Genomic DNA, 19,245 nt, shown 5'->3' with positions numbered 1-19,245 from the left:
ATGGTAATCCCTCTATCAGTAATTTATCCTATGGAATAAAATTTTAGCAAAATTAAAGATACATTCATCTGACACAGATATCCTTGTGTTAGTAATTTATCCATGGAATAAAATCACCAGTTAACACAGCCATGTTATCTCAGTAAAATATTACTCCCTGTTCCACCCTTATTTCCTGGACCTATGTGTTCTATGTACGGGACACAGTACCACATACTGGGCATTGATTTAGGGTGTATACTGTGTCCTGAATGATGTGTTTTGTCCTCACTGGGTATCATCTTCAAGTTGGTGCCTCAGTTGCCTCTCAGAGTTGGCACTTGAGCATGTATGAGGGTGTTTACTGGGACATTCTTGGCAGTGGCAAAAAGGCTGGAGACAAAGATAAGTGTCAGTACTTCCAGGCTGTACAACATTAGCCATAAAAGTGTGCAATGTGAATAGATTATGGTTGATCCACACCACATAATATTATACAGCCATTCAAAATAATGAATTAGCACTATGTAGAACTGGGGGATTTCTTACAAGGCAGGCATGACTGAAAGAGAAATGCAGAGTTCAGAAAAGTGTATATAAATCCCATTTTGTAAATGACAACAACCTTCCTTCTACATATTTATACATACATATATGTATGTGTGTGTATATATATATGATTACAAAAGCCCCAAGAAAACTACAAAACTACTAGCATATTAACATGATTGGGAATATGGCATGAGAAGTATGAGAGGGTGATCCTGGAAGGGAAGGAGTTAAAAATGTATTAAAAATAAGTGTCCTGTAACAATTCAAACAGTGTTGTTAGAGTGAGAGCTTGAAGCAATTAATGTGCCCCAAGGAATCCACATTCATGTATTAATTTGTCCATGAGGATACTCTCAATGATGAATAGAATGCTGTGGTCTCAGCTCTACTTTTCTGACAGCGATGTTGCCCACAACTGTGCAACAATATTGACAGCCAAACTTAATCATCTAGCTCTTGATCAAATTCAGATAACATGATATGAAGCAAGGAGAATATGAACACCAATATTCATTGATTTCCTGGGATGTGAATATTTGGTCTTAATTTTAAAGTAAAGTATTATTTCAAGTACCTGGAATCACTATGTGATATTTACTATGCCACATAATCCTCTGTATGGTTTTTAAGGTCCTTCTATGCCTCCATACGATCTTTAGTTTCTTGTGTACTTGTAACATTCTGCCCATGTCTTTTATGACATTTATCAAAATAGGTTTCGTTTTATACTTATTTGTGTATTTATTTCATTCTTTTCACTAGTTTTCAAGTTAGTTTAGATGAAGGGCTCTTCTCAAAATTGAACACAGCCTTGTTATCTCAGTGTATGCTCCTTTCTACCTAATAAGCAACTGATCAATAATTGTTTATAACAATAAAATTTTATGTCTTAACGCTCACATGACCTAAATAGAGCATTTTACATTTAGTAAGGATGATATTTTAAAATGAAAATCTTCGTGTTTCTGATTTTTAGATCTTGATAAAGTGTATAGTGGTTTTGCAAGCACTACCAAATACCATGTTCTCAAAGAAACATCCTGCAAGTTTTGAAAGTATACAGCACATGATAGCTTGTTGTATCCTCTACACAACAAAGGTATTTATCCTATTCTTTATGTATTGTCATAAAATTTAGGAGCAGTAATGGTTTAGAAAGTCAAATGACTTTTAATCACAGTAAGCAGAAAAGTATTTTTAGATCAAAAGCAAATGTAAAGTCTAAAGACTGTAGTGCGTTGTTAAATTTTTGATGAAACTATGGTGCTTCACAAACTAAAACTTGATGTTCTTGAAATAGTATTTATGTATTTAAGAGGGATTCTATGTGGTCACGTAGAACAGATTTGTTTCACAACTTGAAAATATTAATTCATTATACTACAATAAGCCTGGGTATCATCTTGTTAGGTTGTGATCTCACTGCCACCTGCATGTGGAGCTATCTTGACCTGGGAGTTGTGTGTAGGTAGTGGGGTGTGAAGACATACATCGCTTAAGTAGCAGGGCTATGAAAGAAAGGGCAGTTTAGGTAGGATTTGGGGATGATTCTGAGACTGATGTACAGGACTCTGCACTGAACACAGAACAAACAGTGAAGACAAATTCAGGCTGTACTGATCAAGAGTGATATCTCTGGAGGTCTAGCCAGGGAGAAGACATGCAAGGTCATGCAAGGTCAGCATGCAAACTGGTTTTTTGTTTTTGTTTTACTCCTTCATGTAAATATTGAGCAATTACCTTTCTGTGACAGGTGCTGTTTCTGGTACTTGACATGTGCACAAGAAATTAGAGAGAACCTTATAGTAGCTGTAGGAGAAGAATTAACTCATGGATAGCATGAGCAGTCACTTGCAATGGAAAAAGAATCATTTAAGTTCAAACTTTTTTTTATCAGCCTCACTAGAAGTTAAAACACTGGAACATTTGTAGAACCCTGGAGGAAAAAGACTGAGGTCTAAAAATTAATAACCAGGAAAGGTATCATTCATTTGTCCAGGCAAAATAAACATTTTAGAAGTACAGGCATTTAAAAAGTATTCTGCCCATGTACTTATCTGAGGAAAACACTTGGGGAAATACTCTATCAAATGACAATTGATTCAGAACAGAAATCTTGCTAGGGCAAGACAAAAAGGAGAAGAATAATGGGAGCAAAGAATCTTGCAATATATGTATTATTAAAATTAAATAGATAATAATGATGTGACTAGGACTTTGCAATATAAATGCTAAGTAGGGATTCTTGGGAAAGACGAATCATTCTTGAAAGAGAAACTAGAACTGAAACTTCCACCCTGTTTAGGTTGTGGGGAGATGTGAGCAGGTAAAAATTCTTGGTGCATGGTGGTGTGTCTTTATATATATACATATAGATATGCACATGTAAAATACATGTGGTATAAAATTACTATTTTCTTTGACAGAATGTACATATTTAAAGATGATTTAGAGGAATATGTTACCAGAGTAGGACTTTAAAGCACAGTAAGACTTCTAAATTGACAGAAAAAATGCAGGGGGAAGAATGAGAGGGAGGAAACAGGAACAGGAAGAAAGGGAGGGGAAATGACTAATTCAGCAAAAGTAAGAAGGAAAAAGATAGTGTTTGAGATAGAAGGAGTAAAACTTAAGTGTATTAAGTATGTGTAAAATTAAGTATTCTAATCACTTTAGTAAGAGTGAATGAACTCAGAGACTGCCAGATGGGCTAAAAAGTCAAGAAACACTCCTAAAACAAGGTGATAAAATAATGGCTGAAAAGGAAATGGATAGACGTGGAGACTGGCAAATGCAAACAAAACTAAAGGAGTGGCACTTTTCGTATCAGAAAAAGCAGAGTTCAGAGCTCTAAAGCATTAATCAGGACAGAGATGGCCCTGGTATGGTGTCTTCAAATCTGTTCTTTCAGGCCACACTTCTCAGCTCCTGGATGGCATCTGGTCACTTTGCATTCTTAGGATAGGCTTACTGCCAAGTATTAAAGGTCAAGTCTGAATTAAAACAGAACTTGAATTTTATTACAACACAAATTAAAATAGAAAACCAGGAGGTTTATATTAAAAATGCTTTGAAGGCATTCAAGCACTTACCTCACTTAGCAACCTCTCCTGATGAAATTTCTAATAAGTTAGGAATGGAAGGAAGCTATCGGATAATGATAAAGACATTTACCAAAACTTTACAGCAAACATCATACTAAATGGCAAACTTCTGAAGCTCTTTCCTTAAAAATCAGGAAGAAGAAAGAGCTGCTAATTCCTAACAGTAAGATTCAGTGTTTTTAGAGGTTCTTTCTTATAGGTAAGAATGCAAAATAATGTAATGTTATCTGAAAGGAGAGTATAGGCAGTGCCCGGGTCATAGACAGCCTATCTTATGGCATTCTGTACTTCTGAATGGACCCCAGGGCTTCCCATAAGGGTATTTATAATTAAATAATTGAATTAATAATTTAGGAACTACTTTCTTCTGTTCATGGCGTAGCAGTTCGCTGGGGTGGCATCTTCAGGCTAGCAGCTTGTCTCATTGTTTATACAGTTGCTTACCCACAGCATCACTTTTGTCTTAACTTTTTTATTCAATTTTGAGAGTTTGTGTTTATCTTTATGACCATGCCTTCAAAGCACAGTCCATCGCAAGTCCAGGTGAGCCTGCAACGAAGAGAAAAGTGATTGCAATGGAAATGAAAGTGGTAATAATTAAGCATTTGGAGAAAGGCTAGATGCCGTCATTCATTGGGAAAGCATTAGGTATCAGCTGCTTTACTATTGGAATAATTATAAAGGACAAAGTGAGAATAATGGGACATATGCAAAGCAGTGATCCAATGAAAGCGTCAGTTATTACTAAGCAATGTAGTAGATTAATGTTTGAAATGGAAAGGTTATTATTGATCAACTTAGAAGATGAAAATAAGCATACCATTCCTGTCAGTCTAGTGTTGATGCAGCATTAGGTGTTGACCTTTAATTTTCTCTTTTAAAATTTCTCCTATCTCCTATCTAAACTTTTTATATGAATTTGTTTTTATGTTCTGTTTGTTTGAACTAAAAAAAGGAACACAATAGTGTCTGTAACTTATTATTACAGTGTTACACTGTATTATTATTGCCATAGATGACTCAGCCATTATAGTATTATTGTGATTGTTATTACCATTAACTATGTGCTGTTCAGCAGGGGTCTGAGTTACATACAAATCCAACCTAAAGATATTCATGGGAATGTATCTCTTCTGCAACCTGATGACTGCCTTTGTAATTTATTTGTAACTATAGAGGTCTCAGACACCCATGAGCATTTGTAAAAAATACTCTAGTAAAAAAATCACTAGAATTATAAAGAGAATATATAAATAAATTAACCATATGTAAGATACTGACAAACTGACAGTTTTTTAAATACTAGTAGTAGTAGTAGTCAGAAATGGAGAGGGTAAACTATATTGCTTACAATACATACTATCTTAAATGTAACAAAATGTTATTAAAGAATCTAAATGAAAGAATTATGAAATCTTACTGAGGGACAAGAAATTAAGATCTGAACATGGGGCAGTCTATACTAAGTTCCTGAACAGAAAGACTTACTGTCATAGGAATGTAAATCCTTCCTCATAATATTTAAATTTAATGCAGTTCTAATTAGAATTTCAACAGTGTTTCTCTGGAGCTGACTAGAATAATTTAAAAATTTTCCTTAGAAATTAAAATTATCCATAAGGCTACTTCAATAAAATATGATGTTAACAGAGTAGGGAGGAAATAGTTTAGTGCAATAGAATAACCCCAGGTCTGCAGAAGAAATTATTATAATATATGATAAAGATAATAATTTGATTTGTTAAGAAAATTATAGTGTATTATAATGGTTTATTTAAAGAAAGCTGCTGGTATAACTAACTATATTCATCTGAAAATAAAAAAAGCTAGACCCCTGTCTCACACCATAAACCAAATAAAGTCCGGATGGATTCAGGGATATTTGTATGGCCTTAGGACCAGGGGACACCTTCCTCAACAAGGACATGATTCAGAGATCGAGAAAAAGATAATTAGATTATGTAATAAAACATTTTTTTGGCAATACACTATAAGCAAAGATTAAAGGCAAATACTAGGTTTGGAAAACATACCACAGATAGAGGATTATTAACATTGACTACCTCAGGCAGTAGTCAATGAGAAAATATAAAACAACTGTACAGTTTTAGAAAAGAAGAATCAAATTTAATTATGGAGAATATAATTAAGTATTTCAGACCACACTTCAAGAACCTCTGCTTTATGGTAAAGGTGAATCCTCAGTCAACTTTAACATTTGAAGGAAGAACAGCTTATCCTTTTCAAATCACTTCTTATATTTTCATGTGGCTGCTGGAAGTGGTGAAAGCAGATGTTGAAATGGCAGGAGTTTAAAATATTTGGGATAGAATAACAATATTTTTGACCTGGAAGATCACTTAGTGCAGCATTTACCAATAGTGTTACTGTTATATTAATATAAGTGACACAAAAGTGGCCTTTGGGTCCCTATGTTGTTTACTTCTTCACAGAAGACTAGGACCATTAGTCAAAAGCCTAACAGCACCAAACTTCATTTTGTTTATACATCCAATTGTTTTAAAAATAGCCTAAGTAAGCAATGAATAGGTACCATGACAAATGGGACAAATGGCCAGCTTCTGAGGTCAGACAGAAGCCACTGAAGGCTTTCAAACCTAAGAATGACATAATGAGATTTGTATTTTAGGAAAAAGAAATCATTCCAGTTTTTCAACAGCTAATGATTAGAGGGAGATAAGACCTGAGGCAAGGTATGTGTTAGAAGGAGAGAGATGATAAATTGAACAAGTGTGGAAAAAGTGGGAAGTAGAGAATTGGAAGAATGAAAGAGTAATTTATGAGATAAAATTGAGAACCTGTCAATAAAGAGGGGAAGAGTCATTGGAAATATCTAGCTATCTGACCTGGGCGGTTGGATGGATACATCACTATTTGAACGCTGGATAACAAGTAATTTTGTGCATTAAAAGGGGAGAAGATAAATGGCTATCTACTGGCTATCCAAAGAAGTGGCCACGGAGCCCAGAAGAGGTCAAATATGCATAAAGACAAAGAATCATTGGCATATGGACCACATTTGAAGCAATAAAAATAGATGCTATTACCTGGGGACAGTGCATAGAGTGAAAAAGAGAGAGAATTATTTAATAATCTCAAAGGTGCTCTTAGTCCAAGGGGCCACCCAACTGTGCTTCCAAACACGGGACAAGATGAAGAGTCAGAGAATTAGAATAATCCAGAAATATTCTGTCATTCCTAAACCCTCACTGACATCTAGGATATTCCTGTTACTATTAGCCTGTTACTGTCACAAGGTATAACCACTGAAAGCAGGGGTCCCACACATCTAAAGCTCCCCTTTCCTTTTCCAGTGCTGCAGTCACACACACATTAATCAGTGCTATGCTGGGCCAAAAGTACACCTTCTAAGGGATACATTTTACAAAGTGGTGGCCAACATGTAGAGAATATTTTGTAAAAATTTTGCAATAAATATTTTGTAAATAAAGGTACATTTTGCTACAAGTTCCCATTTTCCCTAGACATGATGACTTTAGGGTAAGGTGACCAGATTTTAACATTGGTAAAGCAGGACATCATTGACAGTGGGTGGAGGGGGATGCAGGGGGTTCTTAATTAAAAATTTGGTCTATATGGAGCAACAAAAATTTTCATAGAATGCAAAAATAGTATTGTAATACTTTTTAAAATTTCAGCAGAAGTACAATTTACAAATATAATACATTAAAAAATTATGTACAGTATTATTTTATTCTTTGGCATATTTCTCATTTGAGTGAATTTTTTTTAGTAGATTGCTGTCATTGTTTAAAAGGTCATGAAAATTTTCACAAGAATTTGTTAAATTATATTTCACACATAAAATGGCTTTCACAGTCTCAGCATTTAATTGTGATTTTTCAGATGTTCATACTTTATTTACCATAGAAAAAACATGTTCAGTTGCAGCATTAGTTCCTACTAAGGACAGCGTGTATCCCACAATTTTTAGTGCATTATTGTATGGAACATGGTTTGTTTCAAAATGATGAAATATTTCTAACCATCTGTTCTCTATTTTGATTTTTGCTGATGCTCAAGATTTAACCTTTTCCTTATCAATATTTTTTTTAATCATGATACCTCGTAAGTTGTAAGTGTCACTTTCAAGGCTGGCGCTAGACTTTTTGCTGCCACTATAAAATGTAAATAATACGAGTACTGTCTACTAAATTCATGAAATAAATAAATTACTTACCTAATTTATCTGAATAGCTGATTTGTTGACATCACTTGTTTAACTAGCACTAGCACACAGTACGATGTGTATCGTCTGAGAGACAGTCACAAAATGTTTTCGTCATTGCCAATGCCAAAAAATGGTATTGTTCATTAAGTCCAAACAATGGTGGTCGAATTTTAACAACTGATCAACAATGCGAACTTTGATAAGCAGTTCTTGATAATCAGTTCTCAACAATTATTTGTTGTTATTAAAGTTTAACATTATAAAATTAACAAAAATGATATAAAATGCATATCCTGGCAAAATAGCCACATGGCAGCCAAAAACCGTCTATTCCCTTCCCATTCTCCTACCTTTCCCTAGCTTGTTGTGCATTCTTTCCAAAAATCGGGACTTTTAAAAAACGCCTTGGAGCGTGGGACAAATTGTTAAAAATTGGGACTGTCCCGGCAAAAGCAGGGTGTCTGATCACCTTACTTTAGGGGCAACTTTTGGGACACTATGAATATTTATCTGGTTGGCCTTTCCTCTCCAAATGCTTCCATCAATAAATATTTCCAGGGAGGGAAATGTGTCTTTTTCAAATAAAGGAATACCAATTACACTTTCCTTCCAGGGGCTGAACACAACTACTTACTTTATATTTAAATAACTAAGAGAGGCTACTGCAGTGTTCTGAACAGAGAAACTCTATTCCAAGGCAGCTTGCTGTTTGCAACTTGCCAATAGCAACTTCTGCTGAAATCAAACAAATAAACTCCCCAAGCCCCCAATTCTGCTTATTCAGATACTCCAAAATATTTGAATATAGATGAAGAGGAGGCAGGAGAAGGAAAGAATGAAGATATTGGAGGGGAGAGGTAAGGACTAGAGCAAGGTCCTTGGAGGTGGAAGGCAGTGGGATCCCAGTACTTGTGGGAGAGGTGAGTCTGGATGGGAGATTCACCTCTCCCCTCCCAAGGAGGGCAGAGTGGTTGTGGTTACAGGTGTGTAGTGATAGGTTCACGGATGGGGAAAAGCTAGTTGCCCTGCATTTTCTGTGGAAAGAAAGTAAGATTATTTATCAGCAGGGAGGAGGTGAAGGATAAGGGTGGGTTTCAACTACCTGAGAAGAATGGGAGACTTTGGGCCAGCCACTGTGGAAGATGGGGGGTGGGGTGTGCCACCTAGAATAAACAGGGTTTCCAGCCAGGGTTTGCGGCCCAGGGGAGGCTGAAGTCCTTGGATTCACATGCCGCCTCTCTCAGCCCTGGATGAATGTTCTCCTTTAGCACATAGCAGCTTTGGGGCCAGCTCTGTGCATTTCCTGACCCTCCCCCCCACGCCCCCGTTAAGGGATTATTGAAATCCCAGTGATGATCTATAGAAGTGACCTGAGTATGTTCTGAACTTTAAAAAAACTATATTAATTTTTGATATTTGGATTTGATTTGATATTTAGGTGTTTGAATTTTGATATTTGAGTTGGTTTTGTCCCAAATGGGTATGTTGAGAAATGGCATTCTGGACGTGGCCTCCAGTCTGGCCTACATTCCCAGAATCCTGGACTAACCCTAAATCCCAGATTTCAGGTATTCATTTGATATAAACAACATTGGATTTTTTATTTAGGACATATGAAGCCTGGTTAGTCAAATGGCTCAGTTTCTTTTCCCTGTTCTGCTTAAAAACTGGTGATATTTTCAGGTGGTTGAATTTCCTTTTTTTAAGCATCAGCCCCAGCAGTATTTTTATTTTTCTGAAGTGTCATCTTAAATCTGTCTTTACTTTTGCATCATTTTAAAATTGTTATGCTAAACATCTGATGAACTCTTTCTATTTCTCTTTATCATTTGCTATGTTAAATAGAACTGGTCCTTATTTTTCTTTTGATTGGAAACAATTCTTTATCATGTATTATATTATATCAGTGTATTAAAATAAGGGAAAACGATTGCACAGTTCTCTGTATGTTTTCTAAATATGGTGGAAAGGAAAATTAAGTAGAGTGGAGAGCAAACATTAGCTCATTTCTGTTTTCTAATAACAAAATTTGTCCCCTCTCATATAAATTTCATAATGAGATTAGACTGTTTTATTGGACATTTAAAGCCCTGCGTGACATAACCCATATTTACTCAAAATTTATTTCACCATTTTCCTTCCCACATGCTGTTCCATAGCCAGCATTAGTTTAGCACCTTTGCTTTGTAAAAAATATTTCTGGTTCTTAGCATTAGGTAGGGCTTGTCAAGTCTAAGTAGTCACTTTATAATTTTCAGCCACTTTTTATATCCCTTCCCTGCACAAGAAGTAACAGTTGTTACTTACTTTAAATATTGACCTATTCAACAGGATATGTTTATACCCAATGAGTTCATACAAGCTTATTTACAATCTTAGTTGCCTTAAGGGGCTCACAGTGGATGTAGCCCATTCCTTTGACCCATGCCTGCAGTGGGGTTTAAGTGAATCAGATTGCTGGCTGGGGAAGCTTTCCAGGAGTTGACACTAGAGCCCTGTTTTTAACCACAGGTGAAGCTGCATAAATAAGGTGGGGAAAGCTGCTCTGGGAAATGGCTCAGCTATGGGAAGACATGAAGTCTCTAAACACAGTGTAGTTGGAAAAATCCAAACTGTAAAATAATTTAAAGAGGTTTATTCTGCACCAGATATAAGTGACTGTGGCCTGGGGGACAAATTCTCAAGACATCTTGAGAAAATATATCTGAGGTGACCAGATTGCAGGTTGGTTTTATGTGTTTATGAGGACAGGAATTACAGGTAAAGTAATAATCATTACATTGGAAGGTATACATTGGTTTGGCCCAAAAGGCAGGCCATTTCAAGGAGGGAGCTTATAAATTATAGGTGGGTTTTAGGGGTTCTTTATGGGGTTGACAATTGGTTGAAAGAGTTAAGCTTTGTCTAAAGACCTGGAATCAGTGGAAAGGATGCTTGAGTTAAGACATTGGTCTGCTTGGATGCCTGGGTTAAGATAAAGGGGTCTGTCATGTGACACTATACAGGGACCAGGTTGAAAAGTAAACCATTAATGTTATATTATTTGTAGGTGTGACTCACAGGGCCTCTTAGAAAAGAATCTGAGCAAAAGAAAAAGGTCAGAGTTTAGTCCTTAATAGTGATGGTCAGGTTTTCTACTTGGCTCAATATTTTGTGAGATTAAAGTATAGGGAGTTGTGTGTGGAAGGTTACTCTACAAAGGTAGGTGGGGGCCAGACTAAAAAAGGCCAAAGAATTGGTAACAGGGATTATAGGAGAGAGAGTAGAGGGGCCCTTTCCTTGTTATGACTACAGTGTATGTGCTCCTGAGGGCTCATGGAGAATTTGCCAAAAACAGCTTATTCCCAGTCCAGTCCTCTCCTAGAATGTCTGGTAAGTCATTTACTGATATAAATGCCCCTCTAAGACATCATGGGGTTAATAATCATGCTGTGTCCAACAGAAAGTAACTCAAGAAGTAATATTTATGTGGCCTGTAAGAATGACTTTGTTTTAATATGGATTTTTTTTAATGGAAATATTTTCTTAGTAGTCAACTTAGTATACCAAAAGCTATCTGGCTATTTGGCCTGGAGGTATAAGGAATTCATTATTGGTGTTAATTAAGTTTAGCCTAAAGTTGCTTCTTTACATATTTTAAGTCTGGGCTAAAAGTTTCTCTATACAGTATGAACTATAACCCAACTGGATATACAAACAGATTATAACCTGTTTTTGTACCAATTACCAAGTTTCAGCCAATCAAAGGCAGCCAACTGTTTAAACCATGTTACGTAAGACAAATGTTGACCTCTAACCAATCTGGCTATTTCTGTATTTCACTTCCATTTTCTATATCACTTTCCTTTTTCTGTCCATAAATCCCTCCAATAGAGCCTCTCTACATCTCTTCTGCTTTGGGGTTGGGGAATTTGCCCTATTCGTGAATTGTTTTTGGCTCAATTAAACTCTTAAATTTGTCTGTAAGTTTTTTCTCTTAACATTGGTGTGATCCTGGTATTAGTCTTTTATTTAAACTAGTGGAAGCACACATTTTTAACTGCACTGAATACATTAAATATGATCTAGAGGTAAACTTCCAGCTTTCTTAACAAAAATGGGAGTTTTTAGACCCCCAAACATAATGGAACTTTTACATTTATGAAAAATGATGTCTTACACTTGAAAATAGATAATAGTGTCCAACAGAGATAACTAATAAATATTTTAAATTAGATCCTGCGTTCATGGAAGGAGTATGACCTGGCAGTAATGATTATAAATTACGGGAAAAAAACACTGGACATCACAACATCATGTAAATCTCTATTTGGTAGTGATCAAGAAGATTTTCTAGACGAGGTAATTATTATTTGTTTCTCATTTTAAAACATAAATATGTTGGGTCTTTTAGGAATCACAAAATGTTATTAAACATATATGAAAATTAGTTTTTAATCTGTCATATTTATATAGAAGTAAAATAAAATAGTGAAGAGTTTTTTTTTTTAACTTGAGTTATGGTCAAGAAAATGAAAAAGTAATCTATAGTAGCCTATTGAATAGTCTCTATCACCAGTATTGATCATTAGTTAGGCAATGAAGGTGAGCTGCTTATATTCAGTTGGACGTTGAACTGAAAGTCCTCTGCAGACTTCCAAATCTAAGATTTTATTTTCCTAGGGGGATAATTGAATATAGTAAATAAATGCCAAAGCTTTTTCTCTTGTGTTCAAAGCAGATTTCTGAAACTGTGACACCTCAATTCTCTTCTTCATGACACTGCTGATTTTTTAGACTGCAGTCCAACTGTGGATCCTACAAGAGCTTATTATGTTTTACCGCTTTTCTTTGTCTTTCAGTGGCTTGGGTGGGGATAGAGACTCTTGCTCCCCCAGCCTGTCTCAGAGTTGGTTCATTTCTATCTCTGTTATATGTCGAATTTTCAAATAAGCACTTGTTTGTCAAAAAACAAGCAAAACACAAACACAAACAAACAAACAAACAAACACCCCAGAAAATTATCATCCCTGTCTTACTGGATGACTTTTTTGCAATAAGTCCTTTTTTCCAGAGGTAGTGTGGGGGGTGTTGTTTTGTTTAGAGCAGTGGTTCTCAACCTTCCTAATGCCACAACCCTTTAATACCGTTCCTCATGTTGTGGTAACCCCCAACCATAAAATTATTTTCATTGCTACTTCATAACTGTGATTTTGCTACTGTTATGAACCATAATGTAAATATCTGATATGCAGGATGTATTTAGGTGATCCCTGTGAAAGGGTTGTTCAATTCCCAAAGGGGTCACGACCCACAGGTTGAGAACCGCTGGTCTAGAGGGAGTTATGATTAAGCTGGAGGCAATTTGAGGGTTTTTCTCACCAAGTGTTTTCTCTCAGGTCCATTGGCCAGCCCCTTTATTAGCCAGGCCTGGCTCAGGCCCCTGTCTCTCCACATCATTGTAGGGTAGAGCCTCATGCCTCTTTTCTTAAAGCTGCTCATTCAGCAGAAGGTTGTGATACTTCCTTCTTTCTAATATTGTAGGGACTGTTAGTTTACAGGAGTTAGAAGTCCTTAGAGCCACTCAAGGTCCCTTAAAGCCTACAGGGCTGTGGAAGGTTTCTTTCTTTATTTTTTATTTTTATTTTTGGAGTACAAGAAACACTGATGGGCACTTCTCAGGCTCAGACAGAGAAAACATGGTGGGGAGCCTGAGTGCAGATAGGCCGGTCCTTAATCCACTAATTATTGATCCTGTTATATTTCAATAAAAGGCAAAGTAGCAAAGGCAATTAGCTCAGTTGTACAGAAGCTCTTTCTGGGAAAAAGAAAGGAAAAAAAAGAATAAAGGGATACATTTCTGAGGGCAGGCTGGGAATTTTCTTTTGAAGATTTTTAGAGTCATGTTCCTCAGCTGCTTTAAGAGTGCAGGTGTCAGAGGGGGCTGGGTAGAGGGGTGGAAGATACTGGGAGAGAGGGAGAGGGAAAAGAAGAAGTATTTTGGTTAATCTTCATGAAATACTATGTATTATGTCTGATGTTTAGTTACAACACAATAGCTATTATTAATTAGCTATGGTAGCTATGTAAACCATAGTTTTAGCTACCAAGTATGAAAGTATGAAAATATAATTTAAGAGTGCTGTTTGAAAATGACAGTTGTTGCAATATATTAAAGTACATTCTGCCATTTAACCAATGTTTTTAGGGTTCTTCTAAGAGGTCTTTAAAGATTAAGAAGCTACAGCAGATTCCGTTGCCTGAAAGAATACATGAACAGCTGGGTTTGTTGGAATCACACCTACTCAAACTGACAAAGCAATGTAATCAATTTTTTTTCCCTGTATACTTCTGTTTAGCATTATGTTTTTAAAAAAGAGAAAATATTTTTTTCAAAGGATTAAGACAAGATTAGCATTTGGTAAACCCTTTATGGTTTGCACAGTACTTTGACACTACATCATTAATCTTAACAATATCCTGTTAATAAGGGATAGCTAACGTCTCTTTAAGGATGTGGCTCATAAAGATTAAGTGACTTATTTAGGATTACATAGTTGCCTTGGACTTGAGCCTCCATCTTCTGACTTTGATGCAGGTTTTCTCAATTTCAACACTACTGTCATTTAGGGACAGACAGTTCTTTGTTGTGGGGTCTGCCCTTGGCACTATAGGCCTTGGAGCATCTCTGGCCTCTATCCACAGAAGCATAGCAAACCACCCTCCCAGTTGTGGCCATCAACTGGGTGGGTGGATGGGGGGAAATGTTGCCAAATGGATCTTTGGTGGGGTTTAAAGGTAACACAAAATTGAGAGTGACTATTCTAAAGGCAAAAATGTAACTGAGAAATAAAGGGATAGTGTAAGGGGTGTAAATGTGTAAGTGGTTTGAACCATGGCCTTCTAGAGTAGAAAGTAAAGTAAACTAAACTTTAGTAGTTTCATAATGGACCAATGTGTTATGCAATGATTGGTATTTTGGAGTTTGTAGCTTGGCAAGATGCTTGGGAAGTTGATTTAGGTTCTGATAATGATTAGTATTGTCACATTTTTTTAAAAGCAGATACTTCAAATCTTCTAGAAGGTCAAGAGAGCACCTAAATTTGAGCCTCAAACTATGTATGAGGCTCTGCTTTTGTCCCTCTAATCTTTCCGTCCTGACTACACTTGTACAATCCTGTCCCCACGTCATCTCTTTTACTGAATGCCTCAGTTATATCTTGGTGGTCAAACTGTAGCAGGATTTCCTGATTTGAATCTGTCTCTTTTTCAATGAGACATGTTCCTTGTCTGTTTCAAGCTGAATTTTCGAATCAAACCTGATGTTCTATTATTCCCATGGTCAGTAAACCTTATTTTGGGAAAGTTGTGATTGTATTTTTTACTTATAGAAAGTATAATTCCATAAAAAGTAAATTGTTCTAGAAATGTGAATTATTATTATTATTTTGTTTAGTAGGCCTGGGTTTAGGTTTGAACCTACCAGTTCTGGCGTATGGGGCCAGTGCTGTAACCACTGAAAAACGGGCACTGGGTTTGAATTACTTACTTTTATAATATCAATAAACACATTTTATTAAGAAATACAGTGCAATATTATTAGTTAAACAGTAAATTCAATAACAACAATACTATAGTGTTTTCTGTATGCAAGTCACTATTTAAAATATTTTATATACATTAAAACTCATATAACATACATAACAACATATGAGAAAGGTATTGGCATTATCTCCATTTTAAAGATAAGGAAATTGAGGCAAGAGGAAGATAAGTAACTTGAAAGGTCTCACAACTAAAACATGTTAAGGTTAGAATTTGAACCTAGCAAGTCTGGCTCTGCTGACTGTGCCATTCTTTACTGCCTTTTAAATATAATTTTGTTAAAATGGAATTAATATAATTGGTAGGTTTCTATGTCTTGGGTTTCCTGATGTATGACAGTTTTTGAATAAGAGAGAATTGTGCCTTAGACACTCTTCACCTATTTGGTGGTGGACTGCTTAGCTTTTAGTGAAAAATATAAAAAGAAGTAACTGAATGACCCTTTTTATCTCTAAAATGTAATTATATAATTGATATTTTTAGGTATGTAATTTAGAATGAGTACTTGAGTATTTTCCTATTTTTTATCCTGTCCAAGAATTTTTATTGTTATTCACACTTAAGAGAACCTACAACTTATTGATTTCTTTTAACTTTAGATAGCTTTGAACTCTCAGGAACAGAAGACCCTATATTTCTGCACCCTGTAGTTGTAAACTGGTCAATCAAAACTGCTGTGAGAGAAGGTAGGTGACCTGAATGTCAACTTACCACAGAAGATGGTTTATTCTGTAGATTTTCTTTCTGTTTTCTACTTAAAGATTTTACCTGCCCTAAGTAGGTTCTTATTTATTCAGAATAATGCAAAATCTTTATTGCCAATTAATGAAAGAGAACTAAGCAGGTACCTGATTTAAAGTCTGGAAAGACAGAACATTGGTGGCTTACTTTGGTAGTGAGTGGTGTTTTTATGAAGCTTACAAAAACTAAGGCATTGAAAAAAAGCATTAGTGACTTCTAAGTTTAGCTGTGAAGAAATAGCAACATTATCACTTAATGTAGAGTGAAATGTAATAAAAATTAGGATTGCTAGTTATGATAATTATCAGCACTTTCCCCCCAAATTAGTCATCTGTTAGAAACAACTTTAATGAAATATGTCATAACACTGAGATAATTAGAAGGTAAAAGATATATAGATGACAAAAGATAAATTGATCTTAGAAAACCAATAGTTTATACTACATTTACTCCTATATATTTTTGAAAAGCGAGAGATCTAAAAGGAAGATTAATAAACTCGCCTCTTGGGACAAAATGACTATTAGTACTAGTAATCTTTCAATGTCAATAGCTGAGTGTATTGATAACTATACACTATCTTCCTTGTTTTTACAGTTATGAAATTTAAGCATAGACCTAGATTCCTGGAATTCTTTACACAAATTATGCTAAAATGCTTGAATGATGAAAAGTTTCACCTTATGGTGGAGATAACAGTTCCTGTTCATGAATTCATGAGAAGGTACTTGTAATATAGGTTTGATATGTGTTAACAACTTTAAAAAATGAGTGACATTGTCACTTTAAGAAATATAAGGTAGATAAAAAAGAGGGTGGGGTATATGCAGTTAAAACAAACACCTGGGAAATAGTGAAGATTTATGTCTATGTGTGCAAATAAATAACCAAATGAAAAAAAAGTTTATACAGTTGAACTAAGAAATGAGAATTGAGCATGTTTAGATATCCAGCAGGAAGTAGATCAGGTCTTTTGGTATTGGGTCAGGATAGATAATAGTATTTCTAAGCCATCACCTCTCACACAGAGTTTGGGGTTCAGTCTTGGTCATTTGTTATGTGTTTCTAATTCTTTTAAAATAAGGAACAGAGCCATTTGGGGGGGGTTTCTATTTGTATACGTGAAGAGGGAATTTTTCAAATAAACATAATAAAACTTAGACCTGTGCCTTTCATTCTCTAAGCCCAAATCATTCTCTTTGCTCCTGAAGAAAATGATAGTGTCTCATGCCACTTATGAGAAATGCCAAATGAATCCAATTTTTCTCTTGACGACTAACAAGTGGTCATTACTGGGCATAGATCTATCTATCTTGTTTTAATAAAAGTAAACATCACTAACCTAAGATCTATTTTTAAAATGGCAGCAAAAGAGCAGCATTCCATTAAAAATATAGGATGTATTTATTCTTCCAAAAATGGGCATTTATAAGAACAAAAACTCAGAATATAATTGCTTCATTTTTTCAAAAGCTAACAGGGGAAATTCTTTCCATTAAGTGAAGCAGGCCATGGTAATAAGAGAATTGGTCAGAATTAGAGAGTTGTGTTACATCAAACAAACAACAAGCTACAACCAAAATGGGATGCTTAGAAGCTTGAATAATATTCTTAGTACTAAAGAAAATCAGAAGACACTCTCAGTGTGCAGGGGAATTTGAAGCGCTGACTGTGGAAGTCCACTCTAAGAACACATATTTTGGAAGAGGAAGACAAAGCAGCTTAGAAGCATTGAACAGCTGTATGATGAAAGACTTGAAGTTGAGGACTGAGCTGTATAACTAAGTTCAAAACAAAGCTAATAATTTGAACTTTGAAGGCTGAGAAGATGCTTTGGGTGCTCTTCACCAAGTCAGAAAATAGAGGAAAAGGTGCAGATACACTATCTTGATTTCTACTTTGATAGTCGTATCTATTTTCTACTTGTGTTTAAATGCCTTGCATGTTTTTACAGTTTTTTCTAATATTGCAGCAGACAAATATGCATCCATATTTTCTTCTAATTTCATAATTTACATTCAGTATTCATATCCATATAGAATTTATTCTCCTACGGGGAAGTCAAATTAATCTTTAAGGTTTTTTCCCCCAGTTTATCAGTTATCCTGGTACATTTAAAGAATAATCTCCTTCATCACTTATTCTTAATGTTCTACTTCTTTATATTCACAGTAGCTATGTCTGCCAATAATGCTTATAATCAAGATGAAGATATTTCATGAGCTTTCATGTTCTACTTCACAAAAAATGAAATTATATGGAAATTAATGGAAATGAAAAGAACAATAATTTGACAGAAACATAGTATTGATAAAGTTTAATATGCCACTTCAAAAAAGACCAAAATAAAAAGAACATAGATGTACAAAATATAATTAAGATTACTTTAACATGTATATCCAGTAGAGTCTAAATAGTCATTAAAGTACTTAAGAAATAAAAAAAAGTATGTTTAAATGCAAAATAAAGCTCAATAGATAACCAAGACTGAAATCTGTGAAGACTGCCTTCTCTACAATGCAATAAAACTGTACATAACAAATAAATTGCTCACATGTACATTTTGAAAATAATGGTAATGAGAAACCCTACACATCAAATGCATCTGAAGCAGCAGTTAGCGACAAATTCTTAACGTTAGGAGCTTCTATTACTAAACATGAAAAATAAAATTAAACGAGCTTACATGAAAAGTAAAATTAAAAGAGCTTTTATCAAAAGAAATTGGAAATAACAAAACAAATTTAAGAATGCAGGAAGAAGAAAATAATTGAAATTAATTAATTATATGTTGGTTTTAAAATAGTCCAATTGGTAACTACTAGAGCTGGTTCTTTGAAAATATGAATAAATTAGAAAATTTCTGAACAGTGTGATAAGAAAATGAGAAATACAAGTAGTACAAACAGAAAATAATCCCAGATTTGGAAGTGATTAAACAAACATTAGACAATAGCGTGTATAATGTAGTATTAATAAGTTAAATATAGTATAATATAATTATAGTGTGTATAATGTAGTATTAGTGTAATTATATTTAGTAATACTTATTAGTGTAGTATTAATGAGTAA

At 35.0% G+C, this 19,245-nt stretch overlaps 1 protein-coding gene across 1 annotated transcript in view; it reads left to right on the top strand.

Annotated features, from left to right (window-relative positions):
- The window catches only part of CFAP54 (cilia and flagella associated protein 54), a 301,384-nt gene that overhangs the window by 106,686 nt on the left and 175,453 nt on the right, over nt 1-19,245 (top strand). Inside the window, exons 26-30 of the mRNA XM_012814149.2 lie at nt 1,508-1,630; nt 12,064-12,189; nt 14,036-14,150; nt 16,032-16,118; nt 16,771-16,897. Of these exons, the coding sequence (XP_012669603.2) occupies nt 1,508-1,630; nt 12,064-12,189; nt 14,036-14,150; nt 16,032-16,118; nt 16,771-16,897 (578 nt within the window). The remainder of the gene's footprint in view (nt 1-1,507; nt 1,631-12,063; nt 12,190-14,035; nt 14,151-16,031; nt 16,119-16,770; nt 16,898-19,245) is intronic.

Source organism: Otolemur garnettii, unplaced genomic scaffold (genome assembly GCF_000181295.1).
Source record: "Otolemur garnettii isolate 467f Iridium unplaced genomic scaffold, OtoGar3 scaffold00007, whole genome shotgun sequence".
NCBI classification, from domain to species: domain Eukaryota; kingdom Metazoa; phylum Chordata; class Mammalia; order Primates; family Galagidae; genus Otolemur; species Otolemur garnettii.
The sequence above is the reverse complement of the archived record's forward strand: the minus strand, read 5'-3'. Positions and strand labels throughout refer to the sequence as shown.